General features: G+C 34.8%; 1 protein-coding gene across 1 annotated transcript in view; it reads left to right on the top strand.

Annotated features, from left to right (window-relative positions):
- The window catches only part of LOC131035001 (uncharacterized), an 81955-nt gene that overhangs the window by 24566 nt on the left and 37370 nt on the right, over positions 1-20019 (top strand). The window contains exons 2-4 of the mRNA XM_057966634.1: positions 5626-5725; positions 12278-12345; positions 14149-14224. Of these exons, the coding sequence (XP_057822617.1) occupies positions 5642-5725; positions 12278-12345; positions 14149-14224 (228 nt within the window). The 5' untranslated portion in view covers positions 5626-5641. The remainder of the gene's footprint in view (positions 1-5625; positions 5726-12277; positions 12346-14148; positions 14225-20019) is intronic.

Raw genomic sequence — 20019 nt, forward strand, 5'->3', positions numbered from 1 at the left:
GAGATATGCTATCTTCCTTCCATCTGGTGCTACGATTTGCCTCTATTCCGGGCGGTAATGCCTAGCACATTTGAGGATCAGCTTGCTACACTGGACTGCCGGTGGGAAGCAAGCTATATGAGATATGCCATTCCTTGTGAGCTTCTTCGCCATCTTGGAGGTATTTTAATTGCCTCTCCCAAACACTCGATCTTGGAAGTCCTCTGTATCTGTATGTCCAAAGTTGGTTTCGCTAATCTTCCGCCATTTGGATGTGAGCTTAGAATAAAAGAGCATGCCTTTGAATTCGTTCTTCATTAGCGCTTGCCTTCGATTTCCTCGTGTCTTCATGTCAGACATTAGCCTACAAACAGAATGATTTTGTTACCAAGTTGATGTGGATTTTGAAGTTCTAAAGAATAAGGTATGATAGATAAGAATGCTAGTAATATTCAGCTTGATCAATAACTTCTCATACCTCAGCTAAGGCAAACAAAAATCTTTCCTTAAGAAAATTACAAGCTACAGCTCTTTGTGATGACAAAAATCAGACCTGGAAATGAGAAAATAAACTCAGATTTTCAAGCCTTTATAGCAATTTGTTAAACCTTAGGGTTTGTAAAAATAGTTTTTGCATTGAATAATGGTCTTGCAAATGAAGATTTGCCAAATGTCAAGGTATGACTTCGCTTTATTTAATTCCTCTATACTGCTGTAGGTCTGATGATGCATACACTCTTGTTAAATTTTGCCTATATTGTACTTAATTTGGACTGAAAATTTTCCAGATTAGGTTTAGAATGCTTCTAATCCAAATCGCCTCTCTTGAATGTTTATATTGATCAATGTAATGATCAAAATTCTTTGCCTAAGTCGCTGATCTCCTTTGTCCAAATCGCTGGCCTGAAGGTGAAACTGTGCTTCAAAATTGTTGTCTTGAATGTGCTGAAGATAAACTTGCTAATGTTTTGTACTTGCAGATCGAATTTTGCTTGAGTGATGTTTTAAAAAATAAAATTGAATGCCTTCTTATATAGGCACTAAAGGCATTGAGTCACCACCTTTCATCTCTAATCCCCACTAGGCCGACTTTGCATCTTAAACAAAAAAACATTTTAATTCATTTCTTTAGCTGAGCGCTTCTCCTTCATAGCCGACTTCTTCTCTTTTTTGATTTGCCTTTTCACTTGCACAATATTTTCAGCTTTTGATGTCTCTTTTGGACTTATGTCAAGTTGGATTTTCAGATTGCATTGGCGGCGAAACATTTATTGGTTTGTACTTATCATTATAGGCAGTTGTTTTGAATTCGCTTGCACTTAGACAACTTGGCTGCCTTTTGATCTTCATTTGCTCTTGACAACCTTGAGCGACCTTTTGATGTTCGTTTGCACTTGACAATTGGAGCAGCTTTTCACTCTTTGTTTGCACTTGATTCAAAACTTCTTTTCGAATCGGTCTTAGGCTCTTGGTTTGTACCTCGGTGTTTTGCCTTTTGATCTTCATTTGGACTTGACAACCTTGAGCGACCTTTTGATGTTCGTTTGCACTTGACAATTGGAGCAGCTTTTCACTCTTTGTTTGCACTTGATTCAAAACTTCTTTTCGAATCGGTCTTAGGCTCTTGGTTTGTACCTCGGTGTTTTGCACTTTGTTTGCACTATTTTCTATTTCTCATTCGGACCTAGACCACTTCAACTCTCATCTTTGTAGTCTTTTAACCCTAAAAGACCCCTTGAATTGTCATCAAGATTTGAAATATCCTAAGGCAAGGGAAGCCTTCAACTTGGAGTCCGACTATGAATATTAGCTACTCAATCAATCGACTTGAGCTGCTGAAAAAAAAGGGGGTCCCCATTTTGATGGGGTGATGTGTGAAATGGTCACAACAGGACTGCTTTTTTGTCAAAAGTTCTTTTCATTTGAGCATGATGGATTTCCAAATTTTGCAATGCTCTCTTCCTTGTTTCCTCTAACTCCATCAGCTCAGCAAGTCTGATTTGCATGGGCTCTTCTTCCATCATTTCCAGATCTTTGATCAGACTTAGTGATAGTAACTCAACTGAAATAGGAAGCTTGCTTCCTTACCATAAACAAGAACATAGGGGGAATTACCTGTGGATTTTTTAGGAGTAATCCTATCAGCTCATAGAGCAAGCTTCAACTTGTTGTGCAATGTTCTCTGATTGTCTTCAATTGTCCTCTTGATGATCCTAATCAGATTCTTGTTAGTAGACTCAGCTTGTCCATTACCTTGTGGATGGTAATTGGACGAAGTACTCAAGAATATACCATTTTCAACAGCCCAATCAGATACTCTCAAACCAACAAAAGCTAATGCATTATCTGAAATAATTGAATCAAGAACACCAAACCCTGCAACCAAATCCTCATAGAAGTATAGGACAGTACTTTCATTTGCCTCTTTCAATGCCACACCGTCTGTCCACTTGGTGAAGTAGTCAGTTGCTGTCAGTATCCATTTGTGACCTGCACTTAAGGTTGGTTAATAACACCAATGAAATCAAGTCAGATCAGCCAAACTAGAAGTTCTCTCAACAGATCAACTCTTTTTCAAAGAACTCGATGTTTTCCTTTTGACAAACTGCTATTTCTTGGCGGCCATTGATGAACGAAAACACAAAACTAGGGCTTTCTTTGAAGAAAACTGTAGTTTTCTCTCCTTTAGCTGAGTTTTTCTCTCTCTGACCACATATTCAAACTTGAGTTCTCTTCTCTTTGGGTAAAGCATACATTGCAAAAGCTTTCATGGAGTTCCCTCCAAAACATAAAGACTGATTTTCAAATCTTAGGCTCATAAGGTACGTAATTTTCCTCCAAAACAAAACCTTTTTAAGAATTAGACAATAGATTCTACAAGATGTTCATTGAAATAAAACCCCTTTTTTACACTTAAATGACCAACTAAGACTCTTAATCCTTGTTTGAACCTGAAATTAACCCCTATTCCTGAGACTCTTTTGACAAGGATTAAAACTTTGATTTACATTGCTGACCCAAAAACTAGACCAACCTAAAATTGAAGTCACAAAAGAATCATTGAGTGCAATTAAGGCATAAACCCTAAATTGGATAACAGTTATAAAACCTTATATATATTATACTTGTTATTAAGCATATCCCATGTAAAATAATTATAATCTAATAACTATTAGATTATAATTTTTTATAAATGATTGCTTTAAATAAATGAAACTGATACCCCTTTAGGTATTTTTCCATTCGTTCTCTTATATTTAGGGAGGTTATCTCTCATTGAGAGGAGGTTAGGTATTTGGAGATTATAGGGAATTCTATCACTATGCACAATAGGTGTTATTGGCTATGTGGAAGTGAGGAGAAGTGATATCTTCAGGTTTGCTTTATGTTTTAATAGACCATTCTGTATAGGGTATTTTTATCCAAAAGTGTTTTCCCTATGTATATATTGTGTAGTGTGTTTAATCTGTATATCTTGTAACTCTAATCTTATTTCTTTTATATTTGTTTGTAATAAGATCCTTATTTGTAACACACTGACAATGTAAGCTATGGAATTTTATTAATTTGTGTGCCAATTCTAATTGAATTATCAGTTCATCTCTAATGTTGTGTAACAGTGATTTTTTTAGTGGCTAATATTCACCAATTGGCTATTTTTAAAAATTTGGAAATCAAAATTTGGCTAATAGTTCAAGTTTTAAGGTGACCTAAACTGCCACATTTTTACAAAATTGTATTTCAGTCTTATTTAAATTGCCAAAGAATTTATTTTATTAAATTTTTGAACTCAAAGATTAGCCAAAATATTCAATACATGGTTGGATCAGATTCGCCAAAATTTTATAATTTATTGTAAAAAATAAATTAATTTGCCAATAATACATCATAATTAGTAGTTACTTTAGGGTTCTACCAGCAATCTTTAGTTGCCACTATTGATTTAAAATATAATCTAATGACCATCATTGCATTTAATGAGGTAAATTTTACCCAGAAGTTGTAATACTCACGAGGGTTGAGTTGTGTTTCAATTGTTGGCCTCAATGGAAATCAATGGTATAAAAACAATTTTGGGCCCATCAGTATTACAAATTTTAAATTTTAAGTACATTTTATCCGACAAAATACAAAGAGAGCTATTAGATTTATTCAAATTAATGCCAGTAACTAAATAAAGTAGTGTTTACCCTTAAAACTCATTAATGATTTCCACCTTAGAACTCTACTTTTCTATACGAATTTATTTTTTTAAATGAAATTATTTGCAATAGTAATTAATGCATACTTGTATTATTTTCTAAGATTCGCCAAGATTTTCTATAAAAAAAGTTTAATGTAAAAAATTCGCCAATAAAATTAATATTTTTTATTTTAAAAACTGAAAGATTCGCCAATAAAAATTATTATTTTTATCCAAAATAAATAAAAATTTGCCAATATTTTATATCTTTCTTTGAGGGGGTTTTCTTAAAGTTATCACTGTTATGTAATATGGTTCTATAATTCATATGATGAATGCATTTTGTATGATTAATTGAAATTTCCAATATTTTTAAATTTTTCTGTTTTTAATTGCTGTCTCTTGCCATCTGCTAAAAAAGGCCTGTCTCAATTGTGCCAGAAATGTGTCCTGCCATCCTTGTCATGAAAACTCCATGGAACATAGCTATTTTCCATACAACAGTTTTTTGCTGTTTAGTTTGAGTTGGTGAGAAATCCGTTATTTTGGGCCAAAGCAATTAAAAATTATTATTTTTATCCAAAATAAATATAAATTTGCCAATATTTTATATCTTTCTTTGAGGGGGGTTTCTTAAAGTTATCACTCTTATGTAATATGGTTCTATAATTCATATGATGAATACATTTTGTATGAAAAATTGAAATTTCCAATATTTTTAAATTTTTCTGTTTTTAATTGCTGTCTCTTGCCATCTGCTATTTTTCTGTTGGTGAGAAATCTGTTATTTTGGGCCAAAGCAATTAACAAGTCTCCTGTTGGCCAAATTAAAATACCTTTAAGCTGCTGTTTAATATTTAAAATGTTCTTGGACTTCTGAGGAAATGTATTTCAGGGTATATTAAATGTAACAGGCGCTCAGGAAATGGTCATGAAAATGGAAATGCGTTACATGATGTTTGAAATGGAAACACTGACAAAAATATGTGTTTCAATGATATTAATGTATTTACATTATTGATCTTTTAGAGCACAACATTTTAAAAGAGTAATATTATTGAACCACTAATACTGCAATAATTTTACTTTATTTGGGCATGTATATGCAGACATGCTGTATCCCTATCCAATGAAAACAGTTTTTTATTTATTTATTTATTTTAATCCATAACTGGAATGCAGTTTTTCATTTATAAAAACTATATACTGTTGGTATGAAAGGAGTTATAGAATACTCAGTGCCATGTGGATGTTAATAGAAACATTTTGTATATATTGGAATGGTAGTCAATTTGAGTTTAATAATTTATTCTTTGTTTACCATATAAATTATTGGACATTCTGAAAATAAAGTATTTGAGGGATGGTAAGATTTGTTATGCACTGGTAAATTTCTGCTAAAATAGTTTTAGAATTTTACTGTCAAATGATCATGTTGCTTGATATGTGTTATTCTGTTCCAGGATTGCTGAGATAGAAATGGAGTTAAATAAAACTGAAATAAATTTAAGACGTTTGCTTGCTGCGGCTCCTCAACAGGAAAATCAAGCCAAGCTTATACATGTAAGCGATCTTCCTTGAGTCATTATTTGTTTATGTTGGCAAAATACTGTGTTCAGTTTGTACTGCTGTTATGATCCAAACTGCAACTGCTGTAAAACTGAACTGACAGAAATCTGAATGCAATATTAAGAATTTAAGACAACAAAGGAATAAAAAAGTTTGTTAAAAGTTTGTTAGAAGAAGCAAAATAAAACTTTATTGTTTGCAAAACATATTTTGAGACAATGCATAAGATAATTACTTTATTGAGAAGGTGTTGATTCATAGTTCCATTAATTTTTTGTATGTTGTCGAATTAATTATTGCTGTTGCCATAGTTTGGGTGAAATCGTGTTTATGTTACTCAGTGAATGTTGTTGCTAGTATTGTAAATCTGTTTTTTCTAAAATTCTGAAAAGGGACATTACATATTTCAGGCTTTCTTAAATGTGTAGGGGGCCAGCATGACTCTTTGACCAAACCTCTGTTGCAGCAGCTAAGACAGTTTTTTTTGACTGAATATTGTCCATGAGGGCACGTTCTGCCTTTTGTTTCCTTGACTGCCTTCCATAGAGTTAAGAGGAGGATTTCTCTTCACATAACCTGCTCATTTGCTGGCATTTCAAGTGATTTTGAAGATATTTCCTGCTATAAGATGAAACCTATCGGTATCCAAATAAAATCCTACTTGATGGGTGGCTTCTTTCAATGCACGTTTTTTCAAAGCCTTGAAGTAAACTCAAATTGAATACTTTAAACTTTAAAGTTTAGACCTTAGAGTTCAGAATTCCATTATACACAGAATTACATGTAGGGGAGAGATCCTTTCTACTGACATACATAATTCTCTGAAATAATATGGTTGTTCCCTGATGCTTCTTATTTTGAGGGCCAAGAAATAATCTTTTTGGATATGAGCTGAAAAATCAAGAATAATATTGCTACAAATTCTTTATTTGTGGGTATGTTTAGGTTGTCAACATCCTCATCCTCCATCTCTGAGCAATCCTCTGCCATCAATGAAATACTGGTCCCTTAAGGTGTGATACGACAAATTAATATTTTTGATAAATTCCCATAAGGTGGTGTAAAGAAATGGCCCAACTATGTTTTCTCAGCTGAATCAGAGTCCTGGGCTCAGTATGGCTTGGGTATATCTATATAAAAAATATAAACAAATAAATAAAATAAAACTAACCATAATTTGCATAAAATAAACAAAAGTGGCCACAAAAGTCTACTGGTAATATGCATATGTTACTTAGATACTATGATATATATTTTATTTATTTAGTGAAAAGTTTTGACAGTTTTTTTTTTCAACTTTAGGTGCTGGGTTTGCCCCAGATATACCCAACCCTGCACAAATGTCCCTGATTTGACTCATTGTGTCTGGATACTCGAGTTTGTCAATGAATAATCCAGGCCTTGGTCAGGAATTGAGGCAAACTGGAAACAGTTAAAGTCATTTCAGACCCAGAATCCGAAGCGGGTTCATACTGAGCACATGTCCCAGGGGCTTAGGTGAAGAACACAGAAACACAGGTTAAATCATTGTGGCTTCACACTTTAAAACCATTTTATGCATAATGTGGGTATATCCTTGGTTGCTAATGAATGATAAATGTGGAAAGTTGAATGTGCATGTCCGTGATATTCTCTATATGTTGGCATGTCCAAAGAAGTAAGAACTACCAAGATTAAAATATACAATCATTGAGTTGCAAAGAGTTGGATGTACTTATCTGGAACTAGTTTAAATGATATTAGAGCCATGAATTTATCTCAGATACCATCATATCTACCAGGATTGGAAAATTCAGTTCATTTGAAATGTAGAAAAAAATCGAGAATCTGGAATTTAAAAAAAAATTATATAAAATTTCTATAGAAATTGAATATTTCTTACTGAACAGGAGAAATACAGCTAATTATAAATAACTGGACTGAACCAGATTTGATAACTATGGATATCATATGTAAACAATGCTTGCTTCTAAAAATCTTCTAACAACCTAAAGCCACATCACAATTTGAGTGGAGGTAATCTTCCTATTTTCATATTACCGTTCACAATTCAAATTGAGAGGGATACGTTATTTATGTGACTAATGCATTTTAACTATGCAGTAGATCATATGATTTATTGAGCTTTTATGTGTGTAAATGAATATCTGAGAATGACTGTCTCCTTTTTAAAGAACAATTCCCCAAGATTCTTGCTTAGCAGAATTTAAACCTACCTGTGACCACATCTATAAGCCATGGAAACCTTAAACATTTGAAATTAGATGGTAACAGAAAGTGTGAGAGGTAAGATGCAAGTATTTGTAGTTCGCCTTGGTTCCTGGCCTTTGGAAATTGACAAATTGTTTCAGCTTCAATAATGAGGTATTTTTCTTGATCCCACTTTGATATTCTGAAGTTGATGTTATTTCAACGTTTCTCTAAATTTCCATGACAGTGGGGTGTTCAATTATATATTATTATATACATACATACAGACATATAATTGCATTATTGAAGTGTTAAACATAATTAAATATTCTACACAGATGAAACTCAAATGACAATAAAGTTTATTACATTCAAGTATTGAACATCAATGATGATGGATGAATAATGAACAATGATGTACTAAATACATATATGTATATGCAGAATTGACTATGTTAAATATTCTAAAGATATGAAACTCAAAAGTACCAATTAAATTTGTGACAGTGAACAATGAAGATTCATCATCAGCCATTGAAAAATACAATTGAAATTTGACTGTAACACTAATAAAATAATGTTTTGAAAATGCCCTACCTATTTTTCTTTCTCGAAATTCCTAAAATGTGTTCTTTTCTTTTTCTTTTTTTTTCAGTTTTTACAGTTATTAAGGTTGGACTGTTGGGGATATACTAGGATCCCCAGAGTAATTTACCTGGTAGTATGTCCTGGAAAATTCCCAGCATATTGAGGACATCCATGGAAAACCCTCATGTATTCCCACCTAAAACAGGAATTGCCCCTGATGTGTGAAAATTTTTCTGAAATGTTTGGGGAACATGAGAAAAGTTGCAAAAGAAAAGGCAGTCAGGGTGGGGATAGCCCCATCCCTGTGGATTACATCGTTATTTTAGAAAACTTAAGTTTGAATTCATAATATTTTATTTGAAGTTTGAACAATTCCAATTTATCTAAATACAGTTGAAAATTTGTAATAAATATTTAATAAATCTAAATGTTTATCTGAGGGTATTTCTGTCAATTGAATGTATTAAACTGGCTTTGTAATTTGCTTAATATAATACCACTCATTTCTTTTTAGAAGCAAATCCAGCTCAATGAATTTTATATCTAATTTGTATTCAATTTGAAAAAGCTTCATGCAATATTGTAGACGTGTCATGCCCCCGCCTAAGTAGTAGTGTTATCTTTGCATCAATCAATAGAAAATTGTCTTATTCATAAGGCATCACAATTTTCTAATCCATAGAAGGCAGCGATCAGAGTAAAGAACAGAAATACATTATCAACAGCAATAATTAATATGTAAACAAACAAGCGCTCATATTATAATAACATGACCCCAAGGAAGAGATACAATCAAATTAAATTAATCCTGCCCAGCGATCCAAGTATTAACAATTAAAAGCAGCAATCACTCAATAAACTGCGATCCATATGATTAAGGAATTGATTATCATAAATGAATAGCATACAGCGATTTAATTAATAATTAATACACAAGGCAGTGTTTTACTTTTGGAAGGGAAGTGATGTAGTTTAGAAGGGATGCCGCTCTTCAAGAGAGGATGGCTGCCTAAAAAGACACAACTTTTCAGCAATAAGAGAAGGATATAAAAATAGAAGACTTGGATTGGAGAAGGGCATTGACCAAGTAAGAAAGTTCTATCAGCATCTATTAGAAGATTGAGCAATCTGCAATTCTGATGTATCGATTAGATCAGAAATATTATTAGACTACAGCAGCACAATTCAATTGTGGTATGCAAGGTGATAAGAAGATTGAGTATATATATTTATATATGGTCTATCTATACTTTTATAATTGAATAAATAGTCTACTAATTCTTTGTTATGATAGTAGTTCATCTATGTAATCATTTATTTATTTATTTGAATCTCCTATAAACTATCATGAAAGGATTAGGGAGGAACCTCAATAAGGTCAGCAGGTGCATCTTCCCCTTCTAAGTAGCCCACCTCATGTTGGATGGATAAGAGTTCCTGCCACTTTGGGCCAAGAGGTTGAGTATGGATAGTAAGTGCTGCTGGGCTTGGTCGTGGTGAAGTTAGGGTGTCTTATTGAGGAGTAATGGTTAGGGGAGTAGGCGTGTCTTCCCCTTCTAAATAGCCCACCTCGTGTTGGATGGACAAGAGTTCCTGCCAGTTGGGGCCAAGAGTTTGAGTATTGATACTCCGCGCTCTTGGGCTTAGACGTGGTGAAGTTAGGGCACCCCAACATGCTTCCTCTCCAACCCCTATTATGGTGGATTATGGGAATGAAACTATTGATTCTTGTCTTCTTAAATGATTCATTCAAATAGATTGAAATAATTAATAATATATATGCTAAGTTACCGGTTTTGGCACCGGAAGCCCGGATCTGGGTGCAGGTTTGTGCCAGGTCTGGTGTGGCTCTCAGTTCGCTGGACCATCAAAGCAAATGTTATTCTCCTTTATCCCTTGTTTTGTTTTCAGCGATGTGTAATTTGCTTTGTCTGAGAAAATTTTATTTCTGACCAAACTCAGTTGCTTATAATCAGAGCTGTGGATTCTGATTTTGCTTGTTTCCGAGAAGTATTGTAGAAGCTAGTGATGCCTGGATATGGTGAAGAATATTTGTTGGCTGGAAGATTAAAAGCTCTTAAGCAAACAAGGAGTTTCATGGAAAAAGGACATAGAGAAGGCTTTGAATCTGAGAACACATTCTACAGATCAAAATTCTGAAAAATGATATCTTACTCAGCAGTGGCGACTATGTTATACGCAGCTCTGCTGCTATTATCAATTATTATACGGGTTTATTAGTTTTAATTTTTCTTTTATAAATTCAATGATATATATATTATTATATAAAATAATATAAATTTTACATTGTATCTGTCCTGACGAACCTAAAACCCATTTTCGAAATTTTGCTGAACTGGTGAACCGGGTCCTCAAACCTGAACCCGAACCAGTAACTTAGTATATATGCATTTATATGTTACCCTAACCCTTATTGAAATATTGAAAGAATTATAAGTTACCTAACATGATTGCAGGACCTATTCCAGGGTTTTATCTTGCTAAAGACATTTTTATTGGTAAAGTTAAAATTATAACTCTATTACAGCTCTTGTTTAATTGAACTTGTGATTCTAGGGCAAATTCTAGGGTAATCCTAAAAGGGGACATTACAAGACAGGTCACATTGATAGTTGGGATTGTTGCTAAACAAGATAATACATTGTTATGCTACTCACAATAGTTTAGTGAATTATTCAAAATTGTAACATTAAGTTTTCTTTTAGACTTAGTTTACTCGAATTTGGGTAAAGTTTGTGAGATTTTTAGCATCTGAGAGTTAACTTTTTTGCCTCTGCAGACTATCCAGTTTCAAGTTAGAGGATTAAAAGGCAGGTTAAGTCAATCTTTGTGTGGTTTTCTCAATTATAAGAACATAATTTGATGAAATTGATTCCCTCCATTTATTTTCTTATATAGCAGCTTATTTGGCAATGTATCATTTAGAAGAGTCAAGTTGGTCAAGAAATGTGAATCTGACTGGAATGAGTATCTACAATAAATTCTGATTACAATCCAATGTAGTATTATTTACATTGTACGATATTAGATGGCAGTGAAAATGATTTCATTGAAGTATTAATCATATTGTATTTTGGCAACATTTAATTTTTAGTTATTAAATAAGAGCATAATCTATATCAAATGCATGGACTATAGCAATATTTGAACATTCTTTGAATGCTATTGTTTTTATAATGGATCAATTATAATTTGTGACTTGCATGTGGGTCATCTTCATGTATCATTAATCTTGTGTTAGTGCTTTCAATTTTAGAAAACTTATATAAATTCCGATGCCTAATAGGTTGGATGATGTAACTGATACTAATTTGATAGGAATACCACAAAACATAAGGTTACAGCCTTTAAGAAAGTACAAAATACCACACACATTTTGTTGTGGATATCTATCTTACTTTTTAAAGTGTTATAATGCTATGTTGGAGATTAGTGTTGTGCATCACATACTAACATTCTTTTTCTAGTTGGTTTGTTAGTGACATGCACTTCACTTTTTTCGCCTATCGAGAAAACAAAGAATTGTAGGGGGCATTCAACGCAGTATCAGACATTAGTCTGGTTTAGTTTGTTTTGTGATTTTCCTTATACAGTGACATGCAATTTTTGATGAGGTGGAAATATAAACTTAACAAGAATTGTATTGTTTTTAACTTTCTTTTTTGACTTTACTTAAAGCCTTTCTTTATGGTAAAGTTCAGTATCCTAGAGCTAGAAAATGAGAATTGGTGGTTTACTTTTTGGCAGTATGTTGCAACATTACGGGAACAACTAGCACAATTGACTGGAGAAGGTACACCGGAAGGCTTACCAAGGTTTGTTCATCATCTTGGTGCACTTTGTTCTCTAAAATTTTAGGTATCTTTTCAATATGAACTGACTTGATACTGAAAAAGATAAAAGGGCACAGAGTTGAATAATAATCCATCTAGTGGCTTTCTTGGATTACACAACAAAATGATCTGGTTCTTTGAAGTTACATACATTAATGATTGATATAACCTGCATGAAACATCTCTCAGTTGATGGTGTTACGAGAGCTTATAGCACTAAGCAAAGAGGTGTCTGCAGAAGCTTGCAAATTGAAGTTGTAATATAAATGCAGACTTTGGCCCCTGTAAATAATCCACATATGCATACAATCTCAAATCATTTCATGTTTGTTTTCAAACTCTCTTCAATGGCATTTCAGTGAAGGTGATGACAGGATGGCAGGGGACGTGTTTTGGGGATGGGAATGTGAGGGAATGGCAATATAAAATATTCTAATATATATTTATACAGTCATTTAAAAATATAATTTCAATATCTTTATATTTATTTTTCTTTTTTTGATCAGTGAAGTGTGGTGTTGGGGACTGTTCCCAGTATATAACATGTGAATTTTTTAGAAAAGGTTGTTCCTAGATGGAGGGCCAAATAGACAATGCAACATTGGGTGTGTAAGAAAGAAATTGACGAAAGATTACATCAGATAAATGTATGTGCCTGTGCCTGGCAAATAAGGGAGCTGAAAATAATCTATAAATAACAAAACTCAAACCACCCTCAATGGTGGGAACCCATGTAAGATAAAAAACTATTTTGCGTATGGTTCCAGCTTACCCATCTTGTCATGGGAGTGAAAAGTCATTGGACACTTCTTATTTTCTGCTTTGCATAATGCTTCCTTTTTCTGTTTGACAAGTGTTTGGACATTTGTGTTTTTCGTACATTGATCTAAAGTTGCAGAACTTGACTTTTTGTGACACCTCATCTGAAAGCTCATCTGAAAGAGGGCCTAGGGTTTGTGTATTTTTTTTTTCAGGCGTCGCCCCTTCAATTGTCATGCCACTAGGAGCTTAGGCAATGGGATGAAAATTTGTTGAAGCATTTGCAATTGGCCCCATCCTTAGTATCAGGATAAATATGTTGTTAGCTGAGGTTAGCCCCTTCCGACCATGTATCTTGCTTCGGAGGGATAGATTTGTTTGTGGAAGGGGGAAATTTTAAACAATTCTCTCCTAAATGACTTGTTTTTAGCGTAATGTCTACCACTAAATGTAATGCCTTCATAATGTCAACATCTTGGGGATTTGAACTTGGAGCACTATCTTGATAGCCCTTTTAGGACGTCATTCCATTCAACTTAATGTTAGTCTAAATATTTAGGCATAGCTTGTATTGAACATTGGGATGGATTTGGGTCTTTAATATGGCTACACTTAAGCATGGTCTTAGATCTATGTATTTCATAAGTTAGATCCCTACTTCTAGTTGTTTGGATGCGCACAACAATGCGCCTGCTTGTTTGGGAAACTTGTCATTCCCTACCACCAGTATCAGACCCTTTGAATTTATTAAAACTATCATGTTGTAGTTTTTTCCTATTTTGCATATTGTGCAAATACATACATTTTGAAATATTTAGTTTTTTTATGTTCTGGGTCACATGTAGATACTCTTTGTAGATGTACTTTATGAATTTACTTTTCTATCATTCTGTAGGTCGCCTCATTTAACATATATATTGGTGCTGTAATATCTAGACCTTTCTGTTCACAAGCAACCAAAGTAATGCTCTGTGTCAGATGTACATTACTGAATGATAGCTCATGAGCCTTATTGTTTTTGTACAGTATATCTGCTTCAAAAGCCAAGGAATATTCGGAGAAGATTGAGGCACTTGCAGCAAGAATAGATTCCGATCCTCAGGTATATAGTAACTCTTGCTTTTATATTACACGTGGCTATGCATTGTGAGTTTATTGCTCTTAAATGCAATTTTCCTACTGACTGGAATTATTTTCTTATTTTCATCATATCCAATTTGTGCCTTCAATTTGTTACTACATAGCAACAGCGTGGAAAGTCAGATAAATTTGTCAGTTTTGATTTCTTATCTTGCTATGCATAATTTTAACTGAATGTTGCCTGCATGGTTCTTGGTATGCGAGCTTTTCCTTTTTTGAACTATGAATATTTTTGGTTTCAATTTGATGCATTTTCAATTTGAACGCTAGTTTTGTTGCATATATGAAGACTTGCATGACTTAGAACCAAATTTTTTTGAAATGGAAACGAATAAGAATAAGTTGGTAAATTGAAAAGAAAAACATACATGTTTTATCTTGTTTTTGTGAACTTTGTTTGTAGAAGGGTTTTTTTCCCTCCCCTTTTTGTGTTCAAACTTTAATATGAAGGTTAATATTGTCAGTTAGGAGCATAGTTACCAGGAAACCTGTCTCCTACCCCCTCTGAGATGCGTCTTGGAGACCAGAGATGTCCCTGGAAACGTCCTGATGCACAGAGTTCTTCTGGCCGCTGTCTCTAGCAGCCTCCAAAGTCTCCTGACCAGAAATTGACATTGTCATGCCCCCTGGTCGCAGCAGTATTAGAACCCTAATCACAACAGTCTTAAACCCTAGACGCAGCATTTCTAAACCTAGTTGCCGGTTTATGTAAATAAGCATGAGAGATTAAATAATGCAAGGGGCTAACCAGGATAAAGGTAATTAAGATTTGGAATGATCAATAATAAGGAGGGCCGACTCAAATCAAGATGAATGGAATTAGACTGATGGCTGACCTGTTTTGTTTTAAATTAAATTAAATTTACATTACTTTGAGGCCAATCCCCCCTCCCCGAAATAATGGCAAGGACATGTATTTAAGGGAGAGAAAAGGTGTATCACCATAATTATAATTTGTTAGAGGCAAAAAGACATGATCAAGGGTTGCCACTTCTGCAAAAGGATATTCGTGGGAAGGGACATACCCTTCCATCCAATGAAGGGATATATAAGCAGCACATCGACCTTCAAATAGGGGCATCATGAAATGGAAGAATCAGAATTCTGAGTATTAAGAAATTAATAAATGAAACAGAGATAAAGATAACAAGTAAGGAATCTGAGATCTGAGTAGAGTCAGAAAAAAGGCAGCAACTGAGTTTGTAAAAAGAGCAGAAGTGAGGATAAATAGAAGGAAATCAGTACAATTAAGATCAACTCTCATAAGAGAGAAAAGAATCTTCAGCAATCAAATACAGATTGAGCCATAGCACTCATCCAAGAGAGCAGCACTCAATAATCAGATTGGGAACACATATGCAACGATCAGTTGAAGGAAACATCAATCCAGATCAGAAAGTACGAACTGAAACCAGGCATATAGCAGATCAGACCCATACTTGTTATACAAAACAGATAATAGCATTTTTAATTATCCTTGTGGGCAAATTCTAGGGTAATCCCAGAAGGGGACATTACAAATGGTATTAGAGCACCGTTCCTGCCAGCCTTGAGGGACATTACAATAGAAGTTCTGTTACATCTGAATGTCATCTTATAAATTTTATCATTAGGTTTCTAATGGGAATCATACTATTGCTAAATGATTATTCATTAGGTTCAGCAAACAAGTTTCTAGACCCCAAATGTTTGCAGAAATTTAATTATGGGTTTAACTTAGAACCATTTATAGCACTGGAGTCAATTTGTGTTAAGATGTCATATCAGTTCTTCAAAGAATCAGTAAACCAGAACAGTAGGTTTTTCCATTTACAAAGGAAGTTCAATATCAATGGGACAACATCACAAAATAGTTTTAGTTGGAAGTCAGTTAATAAATGGTTTTAACTTTTAAGCAGAGTTTTGGGACTGACACTGACCATTTCAATTTCAGGCTCTGGCATGACAAATTAAAAATCTGTATTTCAAGATAAAATGAATTTTATTGTTTCCAGTTCAGAATAACATCGATTACATGAATAAAAAAATGCAAATCCTCTTAAAATCTGGAACAAGTTGCAAACTTTTAAATTTCTATAAACTGGTTGCTGTATTCCGCCTAGGAGATATCCAATTTGTGAAACTGCTCATGATTCAATGAATTTGAGATCATTCATAGATCAACCAAATTGCCGAGGGTTTAAAGAAGCTGCTGCTGAATAAATGTTGAGATCATTTGTTTGAAAAGCGTGGCTTCACTGAAGCCCAAATTGCCATAATAATGAAGACAAAGCCCCAGTTCATCGAAATTGCAGAAATAATATTGGAATCTGAGATCAAACTACTGGAAGTATTCGGTTTGTTGATCGAAATATGGCCAAGTTTTTGATGAGCAGAAATTATCACAGAAAGGAGATCAATCAGTCTAAGCACTCACAAGAGCAGATCGACTCCTAATCAATATAAGCAATCAAGGAAGATCGAAGCATTTGCATCGATCATTACAATGAATACCAATACTGATCAAGGAAAGATCATTGTGAGCAGCAAAAGCGAACTGGGATCAGACCTATAACAAATCAGATCTAGATTCACTATATCAAAAGATAATGGCTTTAATAATCAATATTTTGGGAAGGGAAGGAGGTGTAAGGAATTATAAAATTGCCATCTAGGTAGACCACCCTAAGTGGATGTCCAATGTGCATGCTGCTAGGGCCGAGAGGGTGAGTGTTCGCTCTTGGGCTTACATAGGTAGATTACGGGGCCTCCTATTATGGGCCCCCCTATTACGATCTCCTCTCCCTTCTCTACAAGGATTGACTATTGGCTTAAAGGGATGAAGCATGAATAGAGAAAGCGGATACAAGCACCCCACTAGGTAGATCACCCCGAGTGGATGTTCAATGCGCTTGCCATCCTGCTTAGTGTAGGGATGGCTTCGGGCGGACCTATCATGATTCCTCCTCCAAACCCTATTGTGATTGAATACTAGGGCAAATTTTGGGGTAAATCCAGAATGAGCGAACAAATGGTCAAAAAATTGAGGACCTTCATGGGAGGAGAAAGGTGGGTTAGGCCCTCTTTTTGGCTCTAAGTGGCTTATGAGTGGCAAGGAGGGGATAAGCCCCCTTCTTGGCTCATGGGAGCAGAAGGGTGGGGTTAGGCCCTCTTTCTGACTCTAAGTGGCTTATGAGTGGCAAGGTGGGGATAGGCCCCCTTCCCAACTCATGGGAGAAGAAGGCTGGGGTTAGGCCCTCTTTCTAGCTCTAAGTGGCCAATGGGCAGCAAGGTGGTGATAGGCCCTCTTCCCGGCTCATGGGAGCAGAAGGGTGGGGATAGGCCCTCTTTTTGGCTCTGAGTGGCTTATGAGAGGCAAGGTGGGGATAGGCTCCTTTCTTGGCTCATGGGAGTAGAAAGGTGGGGTTAGGCCTCCTTCTCGGCTCATGGGAGTAGTAAGGTAGGGTTAGGTGCCCTTCAACAAACCCTTCAACGCACTAGCCTTTTGCAGATCCGAATACTTCTTTCTTTCTTCCTTAATCCGGCCAGCTTGCAGGGTATAAATAAATCAATGGATGCATTCTAGTCAATGAGAAGGGATCTAACAATACGTGTATTCTCCATGTCTGCATATATTCATGTGTATGCTTTGTGTTTGGTTCATACCTGATGTGTTTCCTCCATGTGTGTCTATAATTATGTTATGCTTAACAATTCCAAAAAGATATGAATTTTTTATTTAGAAAAGAACATTGCATGTAAGGTCATAAATGTGTGTCATACTTCTAATCCTCATCTTAATATATGTTAAGTTCTTGTGTTAACACAAAGAGGTATCCAAGATATTGTGCATGTGTTGGGTCAAACTAGATCAATTCCTTACATTTTCAAGTGACGAGAAAAGAAAGATGAGAGAAAACTTGTCGTAAAATCACAAACATTGCAAATATTCAACACCTTGGTTAAGCTGTTCAAATTAACAACTTATGATAACAAGAGTAGTGCAGTGGAAGTGATTTATGCGATCAATTTTCATAAAAAGAAAGTTGCAAAGACCAAGCCATCTTCCTATTAGGGAATCAACTTAATTATTCCAATTTAAATTTTGCTCGAGGACGAGCAATTTTGGGGAAGGGGAGACTGTCTACCCCTTGGTCGCAGCAGTATTAGAACCCTAATCATAGCATTCTTAAACCCTAGACGGAATAGTTCTAAATCTAGTCGTAGATTTTTATAAATAAGCATGCGTGATTAAATAATGCAAGGGGCCGACCAGGATAAAGGTAATTAAGATTTGGAATGATCAATTATAAGGAGGGTTGACTCAAATCAAGATGAATGGAATTAGACTGATAATGGTCAACCCCCCCAGGAATAATGGCAAGGACGTGTATTCAAGGGAGAGAAAAGGTGCAATCACCATAATTATTAATTGTTAGAGGCAAAAAGACATGATCAAGGGTTGCCACTTCTGCAAAAGGATATTCGTGGGAAGGGACATATCCTTCCATCCAATGAAGGGATATATAAGTAGCATATCAACCTTCAAATAGGGGCATAACGAAAATGGAAGAATCATAAATCTGAGTATCAACAAATTAATAAATGAACCAGAGATAAAGATAACAAGTAAGGAATCTGAGATCTGAGTAGAGTCAGAAAAAAGGCAGCAACTGAGTTTGTAAAAGAGCTGAAGTGAGAATAAATAGAGAAGGAAATCATTTAAGGAAGGAGGAAGGAAATCAATACAATTAACGTCGACTCTCATAAGAGGGAAAAGAATCTTCAGCAATCAAATACAGATCGATACAGAGCACTCATTCAAGCGAGCAACACTCAACAATCAGATTGGAAACACATATCCAGTGCTCAGTTGAAGGAAACATCAATCCAGGTCAAAAAGTGCGAACTGAAACTAGGCACATAACAGATCAGACCCAGACTTGTTATACAGAAGATAATAGAATTGTTAATCATCCTCATGGACAAGTTCTAGGGTAATCCCATAGGGGACATTATGGATGTCTCCCACCAGAGAACTTAGGGCATAAGGTATAAGGTGTTATAAAAAACTTCGATTCTTATCCTCTATCATCACCCTTGCAAAATCATTATTACTTATCTGTTAGTACTTATTAATGATAAATGATAGCCAATATAGTCTTCTGATCAATTTGCTCAATTGCCTATCCAGAAAGACTCATCAATGATGTACAATTATTCACTTTTCTTGTAGTGTCATGATTCAGTGACAGTTGCTCTTTTAAAGAGGTCACCAGAATGGTAATAAGAGATCTTTGTGTAACATCAATTCAACTGTTGGATATAATGGAAGCCACTGAGTATCTCCAACCTTCTCAAATGTTTTATAGGGACACATCCATACAAACCCGATCCAAAAGGGCAGTACAAACTTCTCATAACTAGGCATCTCATATCCTTTGGCATGTGTATGAGCATCAAACTATCAATATTTTTGAATTTCAATATGTAACGATAATCTAATATGAAATATGTTCTGAGAGTTATGAACTCTTGGACTCTTTGACACAATGACATTTGTGGATTTAAACTTTGCCATTGTTCTTGTTTTCAAAGTTCTATGTCATGATATTTTCTGGAAATTATTAAGTTATAGTAAAAAAAAATGTAGTCTCCAAGTACCCCCCATCACCCATTTTTGAAAATTTGCAGTACCAGTATTGGTACCAGTCTCTTTAGTCTCTGTTGTATCCCTACCCAAGATTAGCTCTTATTATAAAAGCAGAGTACACGACA

The sequence above is a fragment of the Cryptomeria japonica genome, chromosome 4 (genome assembly GCF_030272615.1).
Source record: "Cryptomeria japonica chromosome 4, Sugi_1.0, whole genome shotgun sequence".
Classification (NCBI taxonomy): domain Eukaryota; kingdom Viridiplantae; phylum Streptophyta; class Pinopsida; order Cupressales; family Cupressaceae; genus Cryptomeria; species Cryptomeria japonica.